This window comes from Mustela nigripes, chromosome 17 (genome assembly GCF_022355385.1).
Source record: "Mustela nigripes isolate SB6536 chromosome 17, MUSNIG.SB6536, whole genome shotgun sequence".
In the NCBI taxonomy this organism is placed as follows: domain Eukaryota; kingdom Metazoa; phylum Chordata; class Mammalia; order Carnivora; family Mustelidae; genus Mustela; species Mustela nigripes.
Window position 1 is genome coordinate 16,682,946 of NC_081573.1, and position 22,752 is coordinate 16,705,697.

The window sequence follows — 22,752 nt, forward strand, 5'->3', positions numbered from 1 at the left end:
CTATCTGTGTACTTGTTTATAAACTCAAGATTTAGTAAGAATCCTCAGTTTATCTAGAACCCTCTACCCTTAATACGTGATCACCCCTGATACCTGATCAGGTTCCTCATCCTCCACCATCTCTCAGGTGCTGTGTGATCATGCTGGCCTGCTTTCAGCAGGAATCCTGTTTGGTTGATTTAGCCAGAACACCCTTATCCCTGGTGTTTCCTCTTAGAATTTTTCCCTCCACGGACCCTCACCCTGCTCCATGACTGTGCATCTCAACTTGCCCAGTCTTATATTCAGACGTGGATTTGCAGTCTTGTAGGTTTTTTTTTTTTTTTAAGAGTTTATTTATTTGACAGAGATCATAAGTAGGCAGAGAGGCAGGCAGAGAGAGAGAGAGAGAGAGAGGGGGAAGCAGGCTCCCTGCCGAGCAGAGAGCCCGATGTGGGGGTCGATCCCAGGACCCTGAGACCATGACCCGAGCCAAAGACAGAAGCTTTAACCCACTGAGCCACCCAGGCGCCCCCATCTTGTAGGTTTTATGAGCAGTGCCTACTCCTTTTCCCCACCTGCATTTTGAGTATTGTCAAACAGATGGTACTTGCATCCTTCCTTCATGCATCCTCAAGAAAGGTTAGAATAGGGCGCCTGGGTGGCTCAGTGGGTTAAGCCGCTGCCTTCGGCTCAGGTCATGATCTCAGGGTCCTGGGATCGAGTCCCGCATCGGGCTCTCTGCTCAGCAGGGAGCCTGCTTCCTTCTCTCTCTCTCTCTCTCTGCCTGCCTCTCAGTGTACTTGTGATTTCTCTCTGTCAAATAAATAAATAAAATCTTTAAAAAAAAAAAAAAAAAAAAGAAAGGTTAGAATGGATGTACACAATAATTTACAAACATGGTCCACTCTGCTTCCTCCAATTTGAGGGGGAAACTGGGTTGCCACCCGCTCAAGACCATTATCAATACCATGCCAGGGAGGGTTGGCACAAAAATAAAAATGACACAAAAGATACTAACATTTGACAATGGCTTTTGACTTGCTTGGGCATTTGCTTGTTTGTATAAACCACTGACTAATTTCCAGAGGTACTACAGAGGAAGTTTTTGGCTTTTTTAAGTTTCTGTAAGGGAATGATAGCTTGATGATTCCTAGTTCAACATTTTCAAGATGTCACCCCCGGAACTGTATTTTTCACTTTTACTGTTTCACCAATTTTTATTTTTAAATGAGTAAGGTAGGGGAAGTTTTATAAATTGCTAAAAATTAGACCTTATTAATAATGTAGTTGGGATTTTACTCTCCTAATGAAAAGTGCTTTTGTCTTACCATATACTAGGAGCACAGGAGAATTAAGCAGGAAAGGGATTGTCTGAGTTCAGGCATTATAACAAAATACCATAGACTGGGTGGTTTAAACAACAGACATTTATTTCTTACAGTTCTAGAGGCTGGGAAATCCCAAGATCAAAGTGCTGGCAAATCCTGGTGAAGGTCCAATGCCTGGTGTAGACAGCTGTTTTCTCACTGTGCTGCACTCACATGACCTTTCCTCAGTGTATGCATGGAGAAAGAATCTCTTCTTATAATCTCTATCTTCCACTTCTATATATGGGTACTGTTCCCATCATGAGTGTCCCACCCTCATGACCTAATCTAAATCTAATTACTTCCTAAGAGCCCCATCTCCAAATACCATCACACTAGGGATCAGGGCTTTGAAGTATGAATTCTGAGGGGGCTACAAACGTTTAGTCCATAATATGGACTTTTCTCATTCACGCAACTAGCAAAGTTTTTAAAATATAATATTAAGCAGGGATGGCATTCAAATCCCTTTATTTAGGACCCTCATGCTGAAAGACATGATTACAGTTTGAACAAATGCAAAGGCACACTACAATTTGGGTCAGAAAGCCTTAAAATCCAAATGTCCTTTCTCCCAAAATAAATATATAAATTTAATGCAGTTCCAACTAGAATATCAAAGGGTTTTTGTATTTTGAGAACACACTCTTCAATTATATAGGAAGAAAACTTAGAATAGCCAATAAAACAATGAAAAACGGCAAGGACTTGGTCTGTTACGCAGTATCAAAATACAGTAAGGCTAATGTTAAACCAACTTATTAATATGGTATTAGTATAGAAGTAGAAAAATAGATTAGTGAAACAAGAGAATACAGAAATAGGTCTTGGTATAAATGAAAGTACAAGGCAGTTTCAGTTGAATGAGGAAAAAATCATCTGGATAAAGGATTATATAGCTGAGTTTCAGCTGAATAGAAAAGGATGGAGTTGGTGAGGAATTAAGAACAGGCCTCTCCCACTGACCCATATCTGGAAAGATGACCTTAGATTTGACTTTCTACCAGTTTCCTTGATGAAAACAGCTACTGTAGATTCCTCATTTGTACCTGGTTGGTGGTGGGGAGAACTGTGAATTGGCATGTAGACATCGATAACCTATGGAAATAAGGCATCATAAATCTTGGGAAACCAAGGCAGCAGTTTCACTGTGCTCAAGTGGGTATCAGTCTTACAACTGGGTGTGCTGCATGGGGGCACACCACACGGATGCAGTAGTGGGTTATCATAAGATGTCCTGGATGAGAATGTTAGTGTTCTCCAGCGCTTAGGTGAACCACACCCATTCTGACCTTTTCTCCCCTGAGCCACACGGAGGCCCTGGAAGCTTGTGCTGCTTGCTTGGGCAGTTGCAGTATTGTGAAGGCAGTTATGTTTTTGTTTGTTTGTTTGTTTGTTTTGGTCAGGGCAAGGCTAATAATAAACTGGGTTAAAGCCTGTTCTCTTTGATTGCTGGTTCAAATCCATGATTGCTGCTGGTGGACACCACAAGTTGGTGTCAGAACTGTGTGACTGGCTGCTAAGTAGATGGGTTATTTTAACAAATTGTGCTTGTATAACTGGAAACCCATCCAGAAGAAAATAACAAGGAATCCTCATTTCAAATGACATTAAAAATTAAGTTCTAAATGGATTAATATTTACATATTGAAAAAAGCAAATAATAAACAACTTGCAAGAAAACCTAAGAAATAGACAATCTAGAGGTTAAAGTATCTTCTTAACCAACCCATAAGCTTAGAAAAAATTAATACATATCTGGTTACACAGAAATTTAGAGCATTTTTATGGAAAAATCATTTTTATAACAAAAATTAGACAATTCCTAATGTCTATTAAAGAGCTAACAATATGAAAATTAACAAAGAAGCAAATCTAGGAGCAAGTGGTTACATGAATTTAAGTAGTATGTTACCATCCGTTGCAGGGTTAAAGGAGAGTTGTGTTTTTGAAAATGATAGCATCTATAAAAGTTAAAAAAATAGCCTATGTCCTTTGATCTAACAATGTCTTGCCTGTAACCTATCCCCCAGAAATAAAAACATCTGAAATTTAAGTCTGATTTTGAGAGTATTTACCATAGTGTTGTTTGTGGTGACAAGTAACTACCAAAAAGTTGAATCAACAGGGGAATGTCAGAGTAAATTTAAAGTATACAGTATCACAGATATTACTCATCTTACTCTATGTGATGATCCTAATCATTGTTGCACCCTGGCACTAGCTAACTATAGGCACCAAAAGGTAATCCTAGTTTAGTCTGAACTGAGAGTTCTTAGTTGCTCTGGTGACTTCAAAGCTGTACAAGCTCAAAGGCAATCAAAAACACTTAAGAAATATGAGAGAAATGCTTACTGAGGAATGGAAGAAAATAGAGGATAATTTAGATTCATGTAGATATACATGTTATTTGGGTATGTTACCCCAGACAAATCAGTTCCCTGGCATTTATAATCTTATCTCAAGACCAACCATCAAAACCACTAACAAGCAGTGTAGTGGTATGGTTCTATTAGCATTTCATTATTTTGAATTTAAAAGAAACTGATATATTTGAAATATGCCTAAGCTTTGAATGTTGGCTACACATTTTTATCACTATTCGAAAAGAGCACTAACAACTTTTTATATGTCAAGCTGTTGTGGAAAGGGACCAAGTAAACAAAAACCCTCAAAAAGATTTGCTTCAAATATAAGAATATTGTTTAGGTCTCAGATCTCCTTTTTTAGCACCATTTTCTGCAAGGAAACAAATGGGGGATTGGTTGAGTATATCTAGCAGAATAGAAAAAAAAAGTGAGGTTAAAACTGAAGGTGAAATGCAAGAGTTGACATTTTACTCAGTGGCATATTTAAAAATTTAAGGGTAACTTGGTTTCCTCATTTTAAAACACCAAATCCTTAATGCCAATTCTGGTTATGTGTACTTTTAAAGTTTCTGATAAATATTTTCAGCAGAAACCAATTCTTAATATCAAGTCTGTGCATGTATTATTAAATGGCATGATCCTTAAATGTGTGTAACTCAACCAACCTGTAGCACATTCATGCTATAATTTTAAGTAGAGATCACACAGATCAGTGATGTCACATGCAAGAGTAAATTTAAATTAAGCTACCATCCCAATTTTAAGAAATGACTTACAGTAAAGATATGATTTTAGAAATATTTCCTATAAAATATTAATATCTATCTGGGATTGGGAGTCTATTATTACATATACTCCATGTACAGCTTTCTTACCTCTATGTTTTTTTATTTTCAGAAATATCACAAAGAAAAGAACACATATATTACCACAACCCAGAGGTAACTAACATTTTGTTATATTTACTTAGAATTTTTTTAATGATAGGTATTTAACCAACTGAGCCACCCAGGCGCCCCTATGATAGACATTTAGATACAAAACTGAAGTATCTAACTACCACGGTTGGTCCCATTTCTTTCCCACTACCATTCTTTCTAGAGGCAATCACCTTTGGGAATTCGAGTGTGTATCTTTCCAATCTATTCTTTAGTTTTACATAAAAATGTTTATCCATAATCAACACTTAATACTAGTGTTTGCTAGTGTTGATTTAATTCAAGTTCACAGTTATGATTATATTTATCCCTTCGTTGTTTTAACTCTACATGACTTTTCAGGTCTTTCTCTGTTAATATATTTAAATATACATCACCTGTTATACTTAACTACTAGAGAATATTCTGCTATGTGCCTATAACACATTTTATTTATCCATTTCACAAGCAACAGACATTTGTTTCCAGTTTTTTTGCTAATGTAATTCATGCTTCAACATAAAGATACATGACTCCCTAGACACATGTATTGGTTTCTTGGGGATATGCATGTATACTTGAGAGTATCCTGGAATCTATTTTAGAAATTCCCTCCTACTCCACGAAGGTTTTAAAACATTCTCCTACAAAATTCTTATATTACGAAGTTTTGCTTTTTGCATTTTAGTCTTCGATACTTTTGGATTTCATAATAAATACTTTAAGGTATTACCACAGCAGAGATCTATTATTTTTCCACATGAAGAGTCAGTTACCCTGAGACCATTTTTTGAATCATCCATGATTTAATTTCCCTACCAACCTTGAAAACACCTCTATCAATTAACAATTCCCTATAAACGCATGCATGTTTCTGAATACAATATTCTGTCCCAATCTCTGATTTCTACAAATGAATCAAGAACAAATAATTCTGATTACATATGTAGTGAAACACTTTTAAAATGACAATTTTGTCTCTCAGTGTCAAATCTTTATACCTCTTCATGCATCAGGGAGGCCTTCCAGAACCATGTTGCTTAGCGCTCATGACTGGATCCGTACTTAATGAGATCGCTCCTAAAAGTACATCATTAACAGTGTCTGTTGTGGGAGTTCTGGGAATAGAGGTTTTCATGATATTACAATACTTACTAAAATTGTTAGTATTTAAATTTTGAGTTGTTGAAGTATTTTCCACATTCACGTCGCTTTATTGTAAAACGAATTTTCAGTATACCCTTAAAGTGTGAGTTCTGATGAAAGTTTTCCTAAATTCAAGGCATTCGTAGAGCTTTTAGTGAGTATGAATTCTCTGGTGTCTAATATGATGTGACTTCTGGCTAAAAGCTTTCCCACATTCACTACACTGGTAAGGTTTTTCTCCAGTATGGATTCTCATATGCAGAGCAAGAGTTGAGAACTGAGAGAAGGCTTTCCCACATTCATTGCAACCATAGGGCTTCTCACCTGTATGGCTTCTCATATGAACAGTAAGAGATGAGCTTTGACAGAAGGCTTTCCCGCATATTTTACATTCATAAGGTTTATCACCCGTATGAATTCTCACATGTACAATGAGTGATGTGATTCGAGAGAAGGCTTTTCCACATTTATTACATTCATAAGGTTTCTCTCCTGTATGAATATTGTGATGTTTAATGAGGTATTGCTTCTGCCTAAAGATTGTTCCACATTCATTACATTTATAGGGTTTCTCTCCAATATGAATTTTCTCATGCTCAGTGAGATTTGATTTGCCACTGAAGGCTTTCCCACATTCTTTACATATATAGGGTTTCTCTCCTGTATGACTTCTCTGGTGTCTAATGAGGCTAGACTTCTGAATGAAAGCTTTCCCACACCCTTTGCATTCATATGGTTTCTCTCCAGTATGTATTCTTTGATGGATGATGAGGTTTTCCTTCTGGCTAAAGGCTTTTCCACATTCGTTACATTTAAAGGGTTTCTTTCCACTGTGGATATTCTGATGTTTAATGAGGTATTGCTTCTGGCTAAAGGCTCTTCCACATTGATTACATTCAAATGGTTTCTCTCCCGTATGAATTTTCTCATGCTCAGTGAGATATGATTTGCCACTGAAGGCTTTTCCACATTCCTTACATGCATAGGGTTTGTTTCCAGTATTATTTCTCTGATGTTTAATGAGACCTGGCATCTGAATAGAAGCTTTCCCACATTCATAAAGTTTCTCTCCAGTATGATGTTTCTGGTGAGAAAGGAAGTTTCTTTTCCGGCTGAAGGCTTTTCCACATTTATTACATTTATATGGTTTCTTTCCTGTATGACTTCTCAAATGTAGAGTAAGGGATGAGACTCGAGAGAATACTTTACCACATTCAGTACATTCATGTGATTTTTCTCCAGTATGCATTTTCTTATGCTCTATGAGGTTTTGCTTCAGGCTAAAGGTTTTTCCACATTCATTGCATTCATGAGGTTTCTCTCTACTATGAATCTGATCATGCTGAAGGAGATCTGCTTCAGGCTGAAGGCTTTCCAACATTCTTATCATGCACAGATATTTTTTCCAACAAGAATTCCTCAGTATTTCTTGACATTTGACATAGATAAAACTTTTCCACATTCATCAAATTCATGTGATTTCTCTCCAATATTAATCCTCAGGTGGCTAATGAAGTTGAATTTATGATGAAAGACTTTGCACTGTTTATACTGAGACTAGACAATTACAGATTGGAATGAAATATATAACATCATTGTATTCTTAATCGATCTTTCTTAGATCACTTCTCTTACACTGAAGTATAAACTATGTTCTAAACTTCCTTAAACTGAACCCCATACACAGAGATATAATCTTAAAAAATTAGTGTCTGTGTTTAGAGGAAATACTTTTCTGTTACCCAGGTTTTCTGAATTTCTTCTTAGCTGTATTTCCATGGAGAAGGAGGAAACTTAATTCACATGTCTTCCATGTTGTGTTTATTGACATATATTTCCCAGACCTTTTCTAAAAGGGAATACAAAACAGAACAAACAACAAAAGAATCATTGAAAAGAGCTAATAACATACCATGCCTAGCATGTAGTAAAAATTCAATAAAATAGCTGTTATCATCATCAGTATCACTCTACTTGTGATTTTTTCCCCAGTATTATTAATATAATTTCAGAAATGTGGTATTATAAAATAGACTCATTTCAAACCTAGTCTACCATTATAAAAGAAAGCATAGATACAAATAACATTCATAGATACATGTAGCTTAAACTGCTTTTATTATATAGGATGAAGGGAATTGAAGGGAATGAAGGGAAATGAAAAGAATTATTATTAAAAAAGGATGTGTGATTAAATAAGATTCTGTATCTTTCTGAAACTCCATTAAATAACAGTTAAGAGATGAAGGGCATATGCTCATAAACATTAAGAGGTTGAGGAGATATCAGTGGATGAAAAGTTTTAGGAAATTTTGAAAAGAAAGCAAATAACTGTAAATTAACAGCAGAATCGAATGACTTAAATAGAAAGCCAGCAGAAGGGGCTGACACCTAGAACCAAGGTTATTTGGGACACAGCTGGCAACACAAAGGCTCTGTAACTGGAGAGACTGGGTGAAAATGGAAGGGGAGACTTATAAAAATTATAAAAGCAGCAACTAATGGTATAAATGGGATGCTCCAAATTTAGTGATGACAGGCATAGAAGATCACAGTAACATATTAAAAAGAAGGTAATGAGGGCGCCTGGGTGGCTCAGTGGGTTAAGACGCTGCCTTCGGCTCAGGTCATGATCTCGGGGTCCTGGGATGGAGTCCCGGCATTGGGCTCTCTGCTCAGCAGGGAGCCTGCTTCCCTCTCTCTCTCTCTCTCTGCCTGCCTCTCAGTGTACTTGTGATCTCTCTCTGTCAAATAAATAAATAAAATCTTAAAAAAAAAAAAAAAAAAAGAAGGTAATGAGTAAAAGTTCATATGCAGACTAGGGCCCCAACCCCTTTCTACTGCTGCTTGTTAGAAGTGCTGGTGGTTGCTGGTGTCAGGCAAATGAGAAGACCATGAAAACATTTATAGATATTAACATATGGAGTCATATAAAAGAAACATCTAAATATCTGACTGAATGATGCACAGCAAAGCCCACCATTTTATAAGCCCCAACCTTGCACACAGATTACAGTAATATTTCAGGTACCTCATTGTTAAATATTAATATAGCACTAAAGATCACAAAAATTTGATGAAAGCCCTAAGGTGAAAGATAGATCAAAACAAACAGGAAAAAACAAAACAAAACAAACAAACAAACAAAACAAGAAAAGGAACAAAAGAACACATATACAATATTATAATTAGTATTACAGAAAGCTAAAAGGTTGTATAGCACTGACATATTAACTTCTATAAAGAAGTATTTTTTTAAAGATCTTATTTATTTATTTGACAGAGATCACAAGTAGGCAGAGAGGCAGGCAAAGAGAGAGAGAGGGAAGCAGGCTCCCCAGTGAGCAGGGAGCCTGATGCAGGGCTCGATCCTAGGACCCTGAGATCATGACCTGAGCCAAAGGCAGAGGCTTTAACCCACTGAGCCACCCAGGCGCCCCTACAGAAATGCTTTTTGCAAATAAACAATATTATGTTGACCTAAAAAATTCAATAGCTTTGAGGGAAAAAAGTCCAGGAAATCTCCCAGAATCAAAAAAGGAAGAATGCAAAGAACAAAGGGAGAAAGAAATAATGACTGGAAATTTGTGGGTTAGTAGAGGTATTGAGGAGGTTCAACATTTCCTTAAAGGAGTTCCAGAGAAAATACAAAGGAAAATGAATGCAGGAAATTTTCTGGATCCCTGCATGTTAACAATCTGACTATATATATAAATGATGTATTTTAAAAGATTTTATTTTATTTATTTTAGAGAGAAAGAAAAGATGGGGAGGGGCATAGGGAGAAAAGAAACTTAAGCAGACTCCACACTGAATGTAGAGCCCGACAGGGGGCTTGATCTCAGAACCCTGCGATCCCTACCTGAGCTGAAACCAAGAGTTGGACACTTAACCAACTGTACCACCCAGGTGCCCCTAAAGTATTTTATTTTTATGTAATTTCTCCACCCATTGTCAGGCTCAAACTTACAACCCTGAGATCATGAGTGACATGCCCTACCAACTAAGCCAGCCAGTTGCTCCCAAGCTGATATTGTTTTAAAATGGTTAAATCAAAAGTAGGCAAAATAGCTGTATAAAATGTGGGAATAAACACCGGTAGACTCAGTTAAATGAGATCAAAGTGTTGCCTATGTGGGGCAGGAAGGATGGAGCAAATAAAACTATAATCCTATTTCACATTAAAAAAAAAAAATTTATTTATTTAATGTCTACACCCCACGTGGGACTCGAACTCATAATCCTGAGATCAAGAGTTGTACACTGCTCTGACTGAGTCAGCCAGGTACCCCCTATTTCACTTTTAAAGGCCCCAATTCGTTATATCTATAGAGATGTCCTTGACTTGAGCCTTTCAACTTGAACTGACCTATAATTGTACAGTAACTATAGACTTTGCTCTTTTTATCTGGTTGCAATGGAGTTTCACATGGCTAAACAAAGTACACATAGATTTAGTGAAAAAAAGGAAAATAGGCCAGAAAACAGTCATTTTTGCTTTGAAATCTGCTTTACTGCAGTATTTTGATGATTGATACTATCATTTCTAGATACAGAAACTGTTACTGCCATCAATTTCAGTTTTCCTTTCCTTTCCTTTCATTATGCCTGAAATAAGTGGCACCAAAGCTCTTTTGTGAAGAGCTGTTTTCTTGTCCTCCCTTGAAACTTTTTATTTTATAATTGCTTCCTGTCCACTAAGTGGAAATCTTCCATGTGATCCTAATCTGTCTTATCCCTCTCAAAATTTTAGCTTCATTTTTTCTTTTTTTGAAAGATTTTATCTTAAAGATTTTATTTTTAAGCAATCTTTTAGAAATTTATTTATTTATTTATTTGACAGAGAGAGAGAGAGAGAGAGGGGGGAACGCAAGCAGGAGGAATGGGAGAGGGAGAAGCAGGCTTCCTGCTGAGCAGGGACCCTGATGCACCCAAAGTGGGGCTCAAACTTACAAACCTGAGATCATAGTCCCATGCTCTATGGACTGAGCCAGCCGGTGCCTCTCCTGAATTTCTTATAAACCATTGCAAGAACTGACTCTAGTAGTACATTATCCCTCATATCAATGCTATAATTTACATAATTAGAAAACAAAAGCCCTCAACCTTTATGCCATATGTAAAAACTCACTCAAACTGAAACAAAGACCTCAAATAAGTGTTAAAACTATTCATATACAAAGAAAAAATGGTAGACTTCATCAAAATTAAAAACTAATGCCCTTCAGGGGTGCCTGGGTGGCTCAGTCCTTAAGTGTCTGCCTTCGGCTCAGGTCATGATCCCAGAGTCCCAGGGTCCTGGGATCGAGCCCCAAATAGGGCTCTCTGCTCAGTGGGAAGCCTGCTTCTCCCTCTTCCACTCCCTCTGCTTGTGTTCCCTCTCTCATTGTGTCTCTCTCTGTCAAATAAATAAAAATCTTAAAAACAAACAAACTAATGCCCTTCAAAAACACAGTTAACAAAAAACTCAAAAAGATAAACAATCTAGTTTTTAAAATGGGCAAAAGACTAGAACAGACATTTTACAACATCAGATATATGGATGAAGTATATTAGACGTTCATTTTAACTAGTGATCAGAAATGCCTATTAAAATCCCAGTAAGGGGTGCCAGCAAGGTTTAGTGGGTTAAGTGTCTGCCTTTTGCTCAAGTCATGACCTCAGGATTCTGGGATCAAGTCCCATCTCAGTCTCCCTGATCAGTGGGGAGTCTGCTTGTCACTATGCCCCTACCCCCTGTTCATTCTCCCTCTGTCTCTCTCTCCAATAAATAAATAAAATCTTAAAAAAACAAAAAAACAACTCAGTGAGATCCATTACACACCCACTAATATGGCTAAAGCTAAAAAACTACCAAACCAAGTGTGAGACTGTGAAGCAACTAGAACTCTGAATGATGGGAGTAGTAGGTGGGGATGAAAAATAGTTCAACTACTTAGGAGCACAATCTGAGTGTTTTTTAAAGTTAAATATACACTTACTATTCTATGTACCAATCCCACTCCTAGTCATTTACTTAAGAAAAATTAATATGAATGTTTGCACAAAGACTTAATATGTTCATAACGGCATTATTCATAATAGCCCAAAATGGAAATAATCTAAATGTCTATCAACTGATGGATAGACAAATTATGTCCATACTTATAATAATAGCAATAAAAAGGAATGAAATATTAATCTATACAATATGAAGTAATTTCAAAAAAGTTAAATTAAATGTTAACGATTAAGCAGTACATGACCACATTTATATTGAAATTCTAGAAATAGCAAGCTATTGTACATAAAGCCAATTAGTGATCACCAGGGATTGGGGGGGCATGGTTCAACTGCAAAAGGGTACAAAGAACTGTTGATGAATCTGTTCTGCATGTTTGTTTCGGTGTACGTTTTTTGACTATACAATTACCAAATTTATCAAATAATATACTTTTATGTAAATTAAACCTCAATAAAGCTGAAAATATAAATCCATACTTGAAGCTCTGTAACAATCACTGATTATTTAATAATCATTTTGCTTGTGCTTAAGGACTGCAGATCCAAAGGATAAAATACTGGCCTTTCTCTCAATGAGCTCTAATGTGTGTCTTAAACATGAAGTAGAAATATAAAAGAGTATGTAGTTAGGATCCTGTTGTTCTGGAAGCTATAATATGATATGGGAGTAGAGAGATTAGAGAGACTGGGCTGAAAGTGATAATGATACATTTTATTTTATTTATTATTATTATTTTTTTAAGATTTTATTTATTTATTTGACAGACAGAGATCACAAGTAGGCAGAGAGGCAGGCAGAGAGAGAGAGAGAGAGGAGGAAGCAGGCTCTCTGCGGAGCAGACAACCCGATGTGGGTCTCGATCCCAGGACACTGGGTTCATGACCTGAGCCAAAGGCAGAGGCTTTAACCCACTGAGCCACCCAGGCGTCCCGATAATGATACATTTTAATAAAAAATGAAGTTCAAGGGGAAACCATGGATAGGACTTTGATAGATGGATTACTGCACAATCAAAGACAAAGATACGGGGCGCCTGGGTGGCTCAGTGGGTTAAGGCCTCTGCCTTCGGCTCAGGTCATGATCCCAGAGTCCTGGAATCGAGCCCCACATCGGGCTCTCTGCAGAGAGCCTGCTTCCTCCTCTCTCTCTGCCTGCCTCTCTGCCTACTTGTGATCTCTGTCTGTCAAATAAATAAATAAACAAAATCTTTAAAAAAAAAAAAAAGACAGGGCGCCTGGGTGGCTCAGTGGGTTAAGCCGCTGCCTTCGGCTCAGGTCATGATCTCAGGGTCCTGGGATCGAGTCCCGCATCGGGCTCTCTGCTCAGCAGGGAGCCTGCTTCCTCCTCTCTCTCTGCCTGCCTTTCTGCCTACTTGTGTTCTCTGTCAAATAAATAAATAAAATCTTAAAAAAAAAAAAAAAAGACAAAGATGCAATTTCATATATATGATGGGAAGGTAAGAAGAATGCGGCTGATCCTGTTTAAAACTAGAATAATAATCGCAATCACCAACTGTGTGGTAAAGAGAGGAGGGAGACTGAAAACAAACTAATGTATAAAATACATATAACTCCTTAGCGGGGGCTAAAGAAATGAAGGATGAAGACTAAGAAAGTTACAAATGTAAAGGCAACCAAGAGAATATTATAAAATAATAAAATATAATAAGCTTTCCAAATTTTCAGAAGGAAAGACATTTATATCCAAGACAAGGAAATCAAAGATACTATAGTAAAGGATAAAAAAGATGAGGTCAAATTTAAAATAGAATGCATAATATTAAATATGAGAACCCATACTAACCATATTGTTCCTCTCAATAAATACAACTAAAATAAAAAGAACTATTAAAAAAACTATAGGGGTCCCTGGGTGGCTCAGTGGGTTAAGCCTCTGCCTTTGGCTCAGGTCACGATCCCAGGGTCCTGGGATTGAGCCCCACATCAGGCTCTCTGCTCAGCGGGGAGCCTGCTTCCCCCTCTCTCTGCCTGCCTCTCTGCCTACTTGTGATCGCTCTCGTCAAATAAATAAATAAAATCTTTCAAAGAAAAAAAATCTTCAAAGAAAAAAAAGGGAAAAGAAGACAGGAATAACATCTTGGTAACTAAAACTCCTTGAAGTTTTATAGGGATGACATCAATATACTTCATACATATTGATCAGAATTGAGTTTTTCATACTGTAAATTTTTTTTTTTAAAGATTTTATTTATTTATCAGAGAGAGAGAGGGGGAGAGAGCGAGCACAGGCAGACAGAATGGCAGGCAGAGGCAGAGGGAGAAGCAGGCTCCCTGCCGAGCAAGGAGCCCGATGCGGGACTCGATCCCAGAATGCTGGGATCATGACCTGAGCCGAAGGCAGCCGCTTAACCAACTGAGCCACCCAGGCATCCCAATACTGTAAATTTTTTTTAAAGATTTATTTTAGAGAGCAAAACAGAGCGAGCTAAGGGGGAAAGAAAGAGTGAGAATCTTAAGTTGGCTCTTTACTGAGTGTGGAGCCCAACGCAGGGCTCGAACTCACCACAAGATCAAGATCTGAGCCAACATCAAGAGTCGGACCCTTAACTGACCTAGCCACCCAGGTGCCCCTCATACTGTAAAATTCTGAACTGAACTAAGCAACATCATCTGAAAACTAGGCAAAATGGTTCTTTCAATAGCATTTAACTTGTGGTTTAAAAATATTTTCAAAATAGAAATCAAGATAATCTAATGCTAAGCAAACTACTTTTGTGCTGTTATGTCTGATCTGGGTAGTCGCAGCAGAAATCCTATGGTCTACAAAGCCTTACATATTTACTATCTGGACCTTTACAGAAAAAGTTTATTGACCTCTTGGCCCTATATGATGATTTCTTCCTCCTCCACCTGGCTGTGACCAGGAATGCACTGTTGATCCTGTTTCAACCACAAGTGAATGATAAAAGAGACAACCTGGAAGAAATCTTGATCCTTAAAGAACCGCAAAGACCAAAGCCACCATGCAGCTCTTCATTACTCACCACCTTAACTGTTATATGACCAGGAAATCAATTCTTACATTCCTTAAAGCAGTACATTTAGGGTTTATTATAGTCACTTAGCTTTACCATGACTGATACACTTTTTAGTTGCATGCTTTACAATATCATGTATCTGCCGATGCCTGGCTCAACTCAAGCATTTGTGGTAGCAGAAAGTAGTCACAGACAATAAAAAAATGAATGGACAAGATGCACCATAGATGGCCATGTTTCGATATTCACAAAAGCACGTACTAGTATATAGTTTGCCAACCCCTGCTCTAACAGGTCACCATTTCCACAGAACATGTTTTTTTTTTAAAGATTTTATTTATTTATTTGGCAGACCGAGATCACAAGTGGGCAGAGAAGCAGGCAGAGAGAAAGAGGAGGAAGCAGGCTCCCCACTAAGCAGAGACCCCCAACTTGGGGCTCGATTCCATTATGCTGGGATCATAACCTGAGCTGAAGGCAGAGGCCCCAACCCACTGAGCCACTAAGGCGCCCCTCCACATAATATAGTTAAGAGTTTGCTTGACATTTGTGCATTCTGATATAATATTTTGAAAATATTTAAACACTAGTCTGGACCTCTTCCCTCAACTGATTCACATATCCACTCTCCACTCAAAATCTGCACTTGGATATCTAACAGGGGTCTGTTTTACCCTGCCCCAGACCAAACTCCTGTTCTCCCAAATGAACTCCCTCTAAATTCTTCTCATCTCATTAAATAGCAACCTCATTTTCCCAGTTGCTCAAGCCTTGAACAACTGTCTCCTAGATCACACACCTATTACATCTCCACATCCTGTTGGCTTTATCTTCAAAATATGGTTAGGATCTGGCCATTTCTCATAATCCTCACTCACTAGGACCACCAAAGTGTAAGCCACATCATGCCTTGACTGGACTATTTAACAGGCTCCTCATTGTTCTACTTTTGCCTTCACCTCTTTGTAACTCTTCTCAACACAGCAACAGCTGTTTATTCTTGTCACAGTTAAATCATGTTATTGTTCTGCTTGAAAGCCTCCTTGTATACTCATAAACACATTTAGAAGAATACACAGTTAATAGTGGCTGCTTCTGGGGAACAGAAAAGGAGAAGTAAGGGCCAGGATTGAGAAGACATATCCATTATTTTACTTTTCTATTGAGTATATGTATTGGATTTTTTAAAATTTATTTTTTTTAAAGATTTTATTTATTTGATAGAGATCACAAGTAGGCAGAGAAGCAGGCAGAGAGAGAGGAGGAAGCAGGCTCCCTGATGAGCAGAGAGCCCGATGCAGGGCTCGATTCCAGGACCTTGGGATCATGACCTGAGCAGATGGCAGAGGCTTTAACCTATGGAGCCACCCAGGCGCCCCTGTATTGGATTTTAAAGAGAATATTATTACTTATTTTTAAAAGTAACAGAGAGGTGAATTCATAGGATGTCAGGACAAATTTCTGAGCCTGCTTATATTGTCAAAAAGGAAGAGGGGGAGAAATGTTGTGCTATGATAGCTGGAGGTAGGAAGAGAATAAGAAATAGGATAGGGGAACCTGGGTGGCTCAGTCATTAAGTGTCTGCCTTCGGCACAGGTCATGATCCCAGCGTCCTGGGATCAGGCCCCACATAGGGCTCCCTGCTCAGTGGGAAGCCTGCTTCTCCCTCTCCCACTGCCTCTGCTTGTGTTCCCTCTCTCGCTGTGTCTCTCTTTGTCAAATAAATAAATAAATAAATAAATAAAATCTCTATTTATTTAAATTAAATAAATTAATTTTAAAAAACAAAATAGGATAAGAGGGTAAAATTCAACTCTGAGAAATATAACAATGGAAGTAGGGAGAAATGACAGAAAGTTAAATTTTATTAGAATTTTTTTTTTCTAAGAGAGAAAGAGCAAGCAGGGGATGGGCGGGGAGAGGGAGAGAGAGGAAACTCCCTCCCAGGCAGGCTCCATGTCCAGCATGGAGTCCAATGCTGGTCCTATCCCATGACCCTGAGACCATAACCCGAGCCAAAATCAAGAGTTGGATGATAACCGCCTAAGCTGCCAAGGCATCTGGAGTAAGTTTAATTTTAAAGAAAAGAATCTACATGCTAAGATTTGACAGATACAGATCTTGTAATCCTTGGCAAGATGACTGAATGCTTAAGGGAAGGAGTCTAGATATCTAAAGAGAAGTAAAAAATGAAGAATGTTAGTGAAAGGGAGAACACAACGTGTAAGTTGTAAAATTTATCAAACTGAGACTATAAATGAAGAGGCTGGCATCCAGAAGAGAGGTTAGAGGGGCAACCAGTCCCCTAGAATCTGAGAGAAAAAAAGCACTGATAAGCAAGTGTATCTGGAAATGTTATTTAGATATCTAAAGAATTTCAGCAATTGTTACTCCAAAAGATAAGGGCTGATAAGACAATGGCCTCAAAAAAATTTTCAGAGGTTGCAGGTTGAGTAACTCTAATGAGCCTTTATCCCATTGATACCTGGTGGGTTCTTTCTTACTCACCTGGATAGCACCTCCTTCACATTTCTCTCTCAGACATCCATTGATCTTGTTAAACTGGCACCTTAAACTTCCAACACAGTGACACAGGACTTGGACATTATTGTTGAGGGTCAAAGCAGCATCCCATAATTCAGGTTGAGGCCATAGGACTCCTGGAAGTTTTAAAGGACAAGGCAAGTGCAGTTCCTGTGGATGCACGAGGAAGAGGGCCTGTGAAAAAGAACAAAGTAATAATGACTCTTTGGCTGAGAAGCTGGTGCATACGCATACATGTGTGCACATGGAAAAATAGAGTATTTATACTCTGCATCCCAGGCCAAAGCCATCATGCCATTTAAAGGCCCCACACAGGGGTGCCTGGGTGGCTCATTCGATTAAGCACCAGCCTTCAGCTCAGGTCATGATCTCAGAGTCCTGGAATTGAGTCTACATCGGGCTCCCTGCTCTTTGGGGAGCCTGCTTCTTCCTCTCCCTCTGTCCCTTCCCCCTGCTTGTGTGTGTGTGTGCTCTCTAATAAATAAATAATTTTTTTTTAAAAAGGCTCCACACATTTCAGAAATGGGAAACATCATTTTCAGGGATTTAGGCGATACAGAGAAATTACAAGACTGAGTTGTTAAGAGTTCTACAGAATTACAACCTTAACAGGTATCTTGGAATAGGTACCACTTGTGGCCTTGCTCCTGACTGAATAGTCACAGTTTTGATCATTTTCCCCTATAAAAACACTGTTCTCATAAATCTGAAGTCATCAACCTTAAATGATATGGATAAAATGTAAAGGAAGTTATTCATGTATTCTTCATGATCAGAGCTCTTAAAATTTTTAGCTGCCTAATACTTTACCTAGGTTATATGTTACTCTAGGAGGAATTAAATATTATAAATGCTCTGTAATTACATGGTCCTTCACTGATTCAGCAAACATACATATTTATCATTTATTTTGTGTAAGAAATCTGGGCCTCCAATTTGTAATGGGTTATGACAGACAAGAATCAGACTTACTCAAAAGCTCTTCCCTTACTCAAATATAAAAGGCTTCGAATCTGGCTGGACAGTGTTATGAACTGACAAAACAGATAATACAAAGGGGAACTGGATGGAGGCAGGAGATATCAGTGCTAACATTTTGGGCATAAAGAGTTTGAAGTTCCTGGGCAACATAAAGGTGGAGCTGTCCATTAGTTAATTTGGCTATATGAGTAAGTAGCTCAGGATTTGGCTCAAACAGGAATGGACATTTGTTAGTCACCTAACACGTGAGGCCAAAGCAATGGAATTTTGTTCATAGAGGGCTAATAAATAAATAATATATATATATATATATATATATATATATATATAAAAGTGAGAAAATTAGGAACACTAATAATTAAGGGACAAACAGAAACAAAAGTTGCTAATAGAGCTTTTTTTGAGGGAATGGTTATTCCTTGGTTTTGACTGGAATTATTCAAATGAGTAGTATATTGGAAGTCAAGGAAACATTCAAAAATGAGACAGTGCTAAACAACTGAAAAGTAATGGAGTGAACACAGAAACCTCATTTCTCCATTCCAGTTAAAAATGGGAATCTACAAAGAGGCAAGCAAAAATGTGTTTCTAAGCCTTGCCCTAGCTGTTCAATTTCCCTCCTCATCAACCTTTTTTATTTTCTGTGTAAACTTCAGAAGTTTTTTTATGCAACTAGAAATACACATTCTTATTCCCACTTAATAAAAAGGTAGTATATTACATATTACCAAAGAGGCACTTAGCTTTCTTCACGAAACAAAATAACCTTGCAGACTTTTAAAATCTAAGATATAACATGTATTTCCATTTGCTCAAGTCGTCTTTTGGGTTTAGTGTTATATGGATTTTATATATTTCTTGTTTATCCCAAGGTGCTTCGTCTGATTTGTTGCTATTGTAAATAAAGTACTGTCTTCATAAATATTACTGATTACTTTTTGTATATACCAAAGATATTATTTGTGCATATTTGAGTTTTTGTACCGTGATACTTTTTCATTTTATTGAAAGTTATGTTAAGTGTGATAGAATACTGAAAGAAAGTGTCGTTCTCGATAGAAGAAAATTTGTTTCATTACATTTACAAAGGCCATTTGGTCTGGGGAAAACCTGGTCAAATTACGAGTCACTGCCATGTCGCTAAGAAACAAAGAGGTCTTAAATCAGTTACTTGTTATCTATGCACCAAAGACAGGATAACATCCTTCACAATTCTGTGCTGTCTACACTACTAGAAACTAGCTCTTAAAGCTCCTCCTTAGTCCAGGGCTTCTCAAAGCTGCCTCAACAAAGTTCCTCCAAAGAATTACGAAAAGTCCATGCACAGGGGGAGTCTAGTAATTCAGTAACAAGTTTTTCGGAAATATTTACTTTAAAAAATTGTTAATCCTGATTTTGTTTCCTACTCCACAATGAGCCTGCCTTTATATAAAAATTGCTTTAAAAATTATTCTCTCTTGATGTCTTAGCTATTTTCCTTTCTTTCAGAAAAATGGATACTCCGGAAAGATACGTCTTTATCATTATTTTAGAAACGAGAAAAGTGAGATTGAGGTTGCTACCCCATAAAGCTCACCATGCCATCCATCCTCACAAACTTGGAACCACACAATTCTCACGCCAGTTATACCCCTACAACCTTCTCCCACCCTCCATAACCCACCCGCGAACTCGCCCCAGTTTCCTCCTGTGCCCCTGCCCCCATCCGCGCAGGCTTTGAACACTGCTCACGTCACAGAAAGCGATTCCTCCCCTTCAGCTACCCCAGCCCTATCGCGGGTTCTAAGAATCCTCCCCGACAGCCTCCCTAACCGCATTCTGAGCCCAGAACCCCAGGCCCCACGCCCAGATCTGCGCCTTGCGAGGCCGAAACCGCACTCACCCGCAGACAAAGACGACTATGGCGAGCCACAAAGTCTGCGCCTGCGCACTCCTTGGGCTGGCTAGCACTCCCAGAGGTCTCCTGGGCTCGGCCGGGCTCAGTACCGGACAGAAACTGTCGGTATTGGCCGGTCCTCCGCTTTTCTGACTACAGACTACATTTCCCATAAGTTCCAGGGGTTCGAGCGCGCTTTTCGCGCTTTTTTTCCTGCGCCAGTTTGTGGGACTGTCTCCCTGAGTCAGAGGACGCAGTTTAATAATCTACGTCTTTTAACTCTACCTTTGGGAGAGGGCAGTGGTGTGCCTTGGGGTTTAATAAACTCAGTCCAAGCATGTCGGGCTCACTCCAAGTAGGAGCCAAGGTGTAAGACCGAAACATTTCCGGGCGCAGTTCAGGGTGGGCGAGGGTCGGGCGGACTCTCCCGCACGACTCAAGCCCGCTACCTTCTCCATAGCTAGTGCGGAGCTTAACTAATTTTCCCAGGAGGCATTGCGCGTCCATCGCTCCTCCCCACAGGGAGGCGGGCGGCTTTGAGCTGAGCGGTATTTAGACGAGAGCTGCGGTCTTTCAGCTGCGCGCTTTGGCCACAAATACGTTGCAGAGGAGGCAGGGGTTGAAAAAAGCCCAGAGCCTGGCGCCGGGACCGAGACTGGGTGTTAAGTAAGTCTGTTAGGGCAGAAGGGGCTGAGGAGGGGCGGTGGTGTAATTTTGTGACTGTCAAGTGATGTGTGTATTGTGCGACTGTGAATGTGTGTGATACCGTGTGTGCGGGGGTGGATTAGCGTATCATAACGCTGTGAGTCCCCGTGGTATGATTGTTCATGTGTGACCGTGTGTAACACTGTGGTTGGGGGTTACCTGTGACTGTGTTCCCTGTAGTGGTTATGCCCTTGTGACTGTGTGACCTGGTATTCCACTTTTTGTGCTAGCATAATGAGCTGTGTGACTGAGCCGCCGTGGGTATTGTAACTGTGGAGCGCTGTGTGGGAAGGGAAGGGAGGGTGTTGTGACGCAGGGTGTGATTTGTGTCTAGTAGTGGGTGTGCAACTGAGCAGCACTGTGTGAATTTGGGGAGATTGTGTTGGTGACTGTGTCACACATAATCATATATGGGAGCAAAGACAAGAAGCCTCTGGCCCTTGACGGTGAAGGCCTTGACTCTTCTCTCTGACCCTGAGATTGATTTGGAAGCTCTGGTTTCCTCTCATGGCTAGGGGTGACGTGTGGCAGGTGTAACCAGTTGACTTTCTCATCCGGGTCCCTAGAATGGTCTGCTGTCTCCTTCCCCGTCTCTATCCTTCTCCAAAAAAGGTCTCCGTTGGAGGAGGAAATAATTGTTGTGACAATTAAAACTTAGGTTTAAGGTGACTTAGTATTTTCTCTTTATCTCCGAAATGCTTTATTTTTTCAGACTTGATTTTTTTTCTTTCTTGGTGAAGGCCTAACAAAGACTCATCAAGTTACCTGAAACCTTTTTTTTTTTTAAAGATTTTATTTATTTATTTGACAGAGATTACAAGTAGGCAGAGAGGCAGGCAGAGAGAGAGGGGGAAGCAGGCTCCCTGCTGAGCAGAGAGCCCGATGCGGGGCTCCATCCCAAGACCCTGGGATCATGACCTGACCTGAAACGAAGGCAGAGGCTTTAACCCACTGAGCCACCCAGGCGCTCCTACCTGAAACCTCTTGTTTCTCTTAGAAAATATTTTCCTTGCACTCCCAATTTTTTAAAATTAATATAGCTAATAGTACATTTTTATTTATTTTAAAAGATTTATGAGAGAGAAAGAGAGAGAGCGAGAGCGCAAGTGCGCACAAATCACAAATGGGGGAGGGAGAGGGGCAGCGGGAGAGAAAGAGAGTCTCAAGCCTACTCTCGTTTTTTGCGTGGAGCAGGAGGCAGGGTTGGATCCTGGATCCTGAGACCAAGACGGAGGGAAACCAAGAGTGGGTTGCTTAGCAGACTGAGCAACCCTGGCCCACACAAATAGTACATTTTATTGAGTGCTGAGTATATTGGTTGTACTTATATACATATATAAACATGTAGATTCATATACACACATATATCCATATTTTCGTTTAAGTGGTACTGTAACATCACATAATTGAAAAGTCTTTGAGAATGTAGTTTTTTTATTATAATCTCATGGGGGCGCTTATCACACATGCACTCCTTAATTCCCATCACCTGTTTCCAACAATTTATTCTCCTCTTCCCCCACCCAAACCTCTTACTCTCTGGTAACCGTCAGTTTCTTGTTTATAGTTAATATTCTGTTTCTTGGCTTGTGTTTGTTTTTCCCCTTTGCTCACTTAAACTCCACATATGAGTGAAATCATATGGTATTTGTCTATAACTTATTTCACTTAGCATTACACTCTCTAGCTCCCTCCATGTCCTTGCAAATGGCAAGATTTCATTCTTTTATTGTGGTGGAATAATAATTCATTGTATGAATTATTCTTTTTCCTTTCACAATCAGTGGACACTTGGGCTTCTTTCATATCCTGGCTATTTTTTTTTTTTTAAGATTTTATTTATTTATTTGACAGACAGATCAC

The 22,752-nt window shown here is 39.0% G+C and overlaps 1 protein-coding gene and 1 long non-coding RNA gene across 3 annotated transcripts in view; one reads left to right on the forward strand and one right to left on the reverse strand.

Moving 5' to 3' along the window:
- Positions 1-1,391: 1,391 nt before the first annotated feature.
- On the reverse strand, positions 1,392-20,285 carry ZNF260 (zinc finger protein 260). Its single transcript, XM_059382969.1, has 3 exons — positions 20,191-20,285; positions 17,292-17,501; positions 1,392-7,630 (listed from the first exon to the last, which is right to left on the reverse strand). Exon 3 carries the CDS (start codon positions 7,241-7,243, stop codon positions 5,933-5,935), a length of 1,311 nt encoding a protein of 436 aa, XP_059238952.1. The 5' UTR covers positions 7,244-7,630; positions 17,292-17,501; positions 20,191-20,285; the 3' UTR covers positions 1,392-5,932.
- Positions 20,286-20,710: 425 nt separating this feature from the next.
- Positions 20,711-22,752, forward strand: part of LOC132005620 (uncharacterized) — a 76,662-nt gene continuing 74,620 nt past the window's right edge. Inside the window, exon 1 of one of the 2 annotated variants that reach the window (XR_009400854.1) lies at positions 20,711-20,850. This is a non-coding gene — a long non-coding RNA (uncharacterized LOC132005620). The remainder of the gene's footprint in view (positions 20,851-22,752) is intronic. The other variant, XR_009400853.1, reaches the window with a different exon arrangement.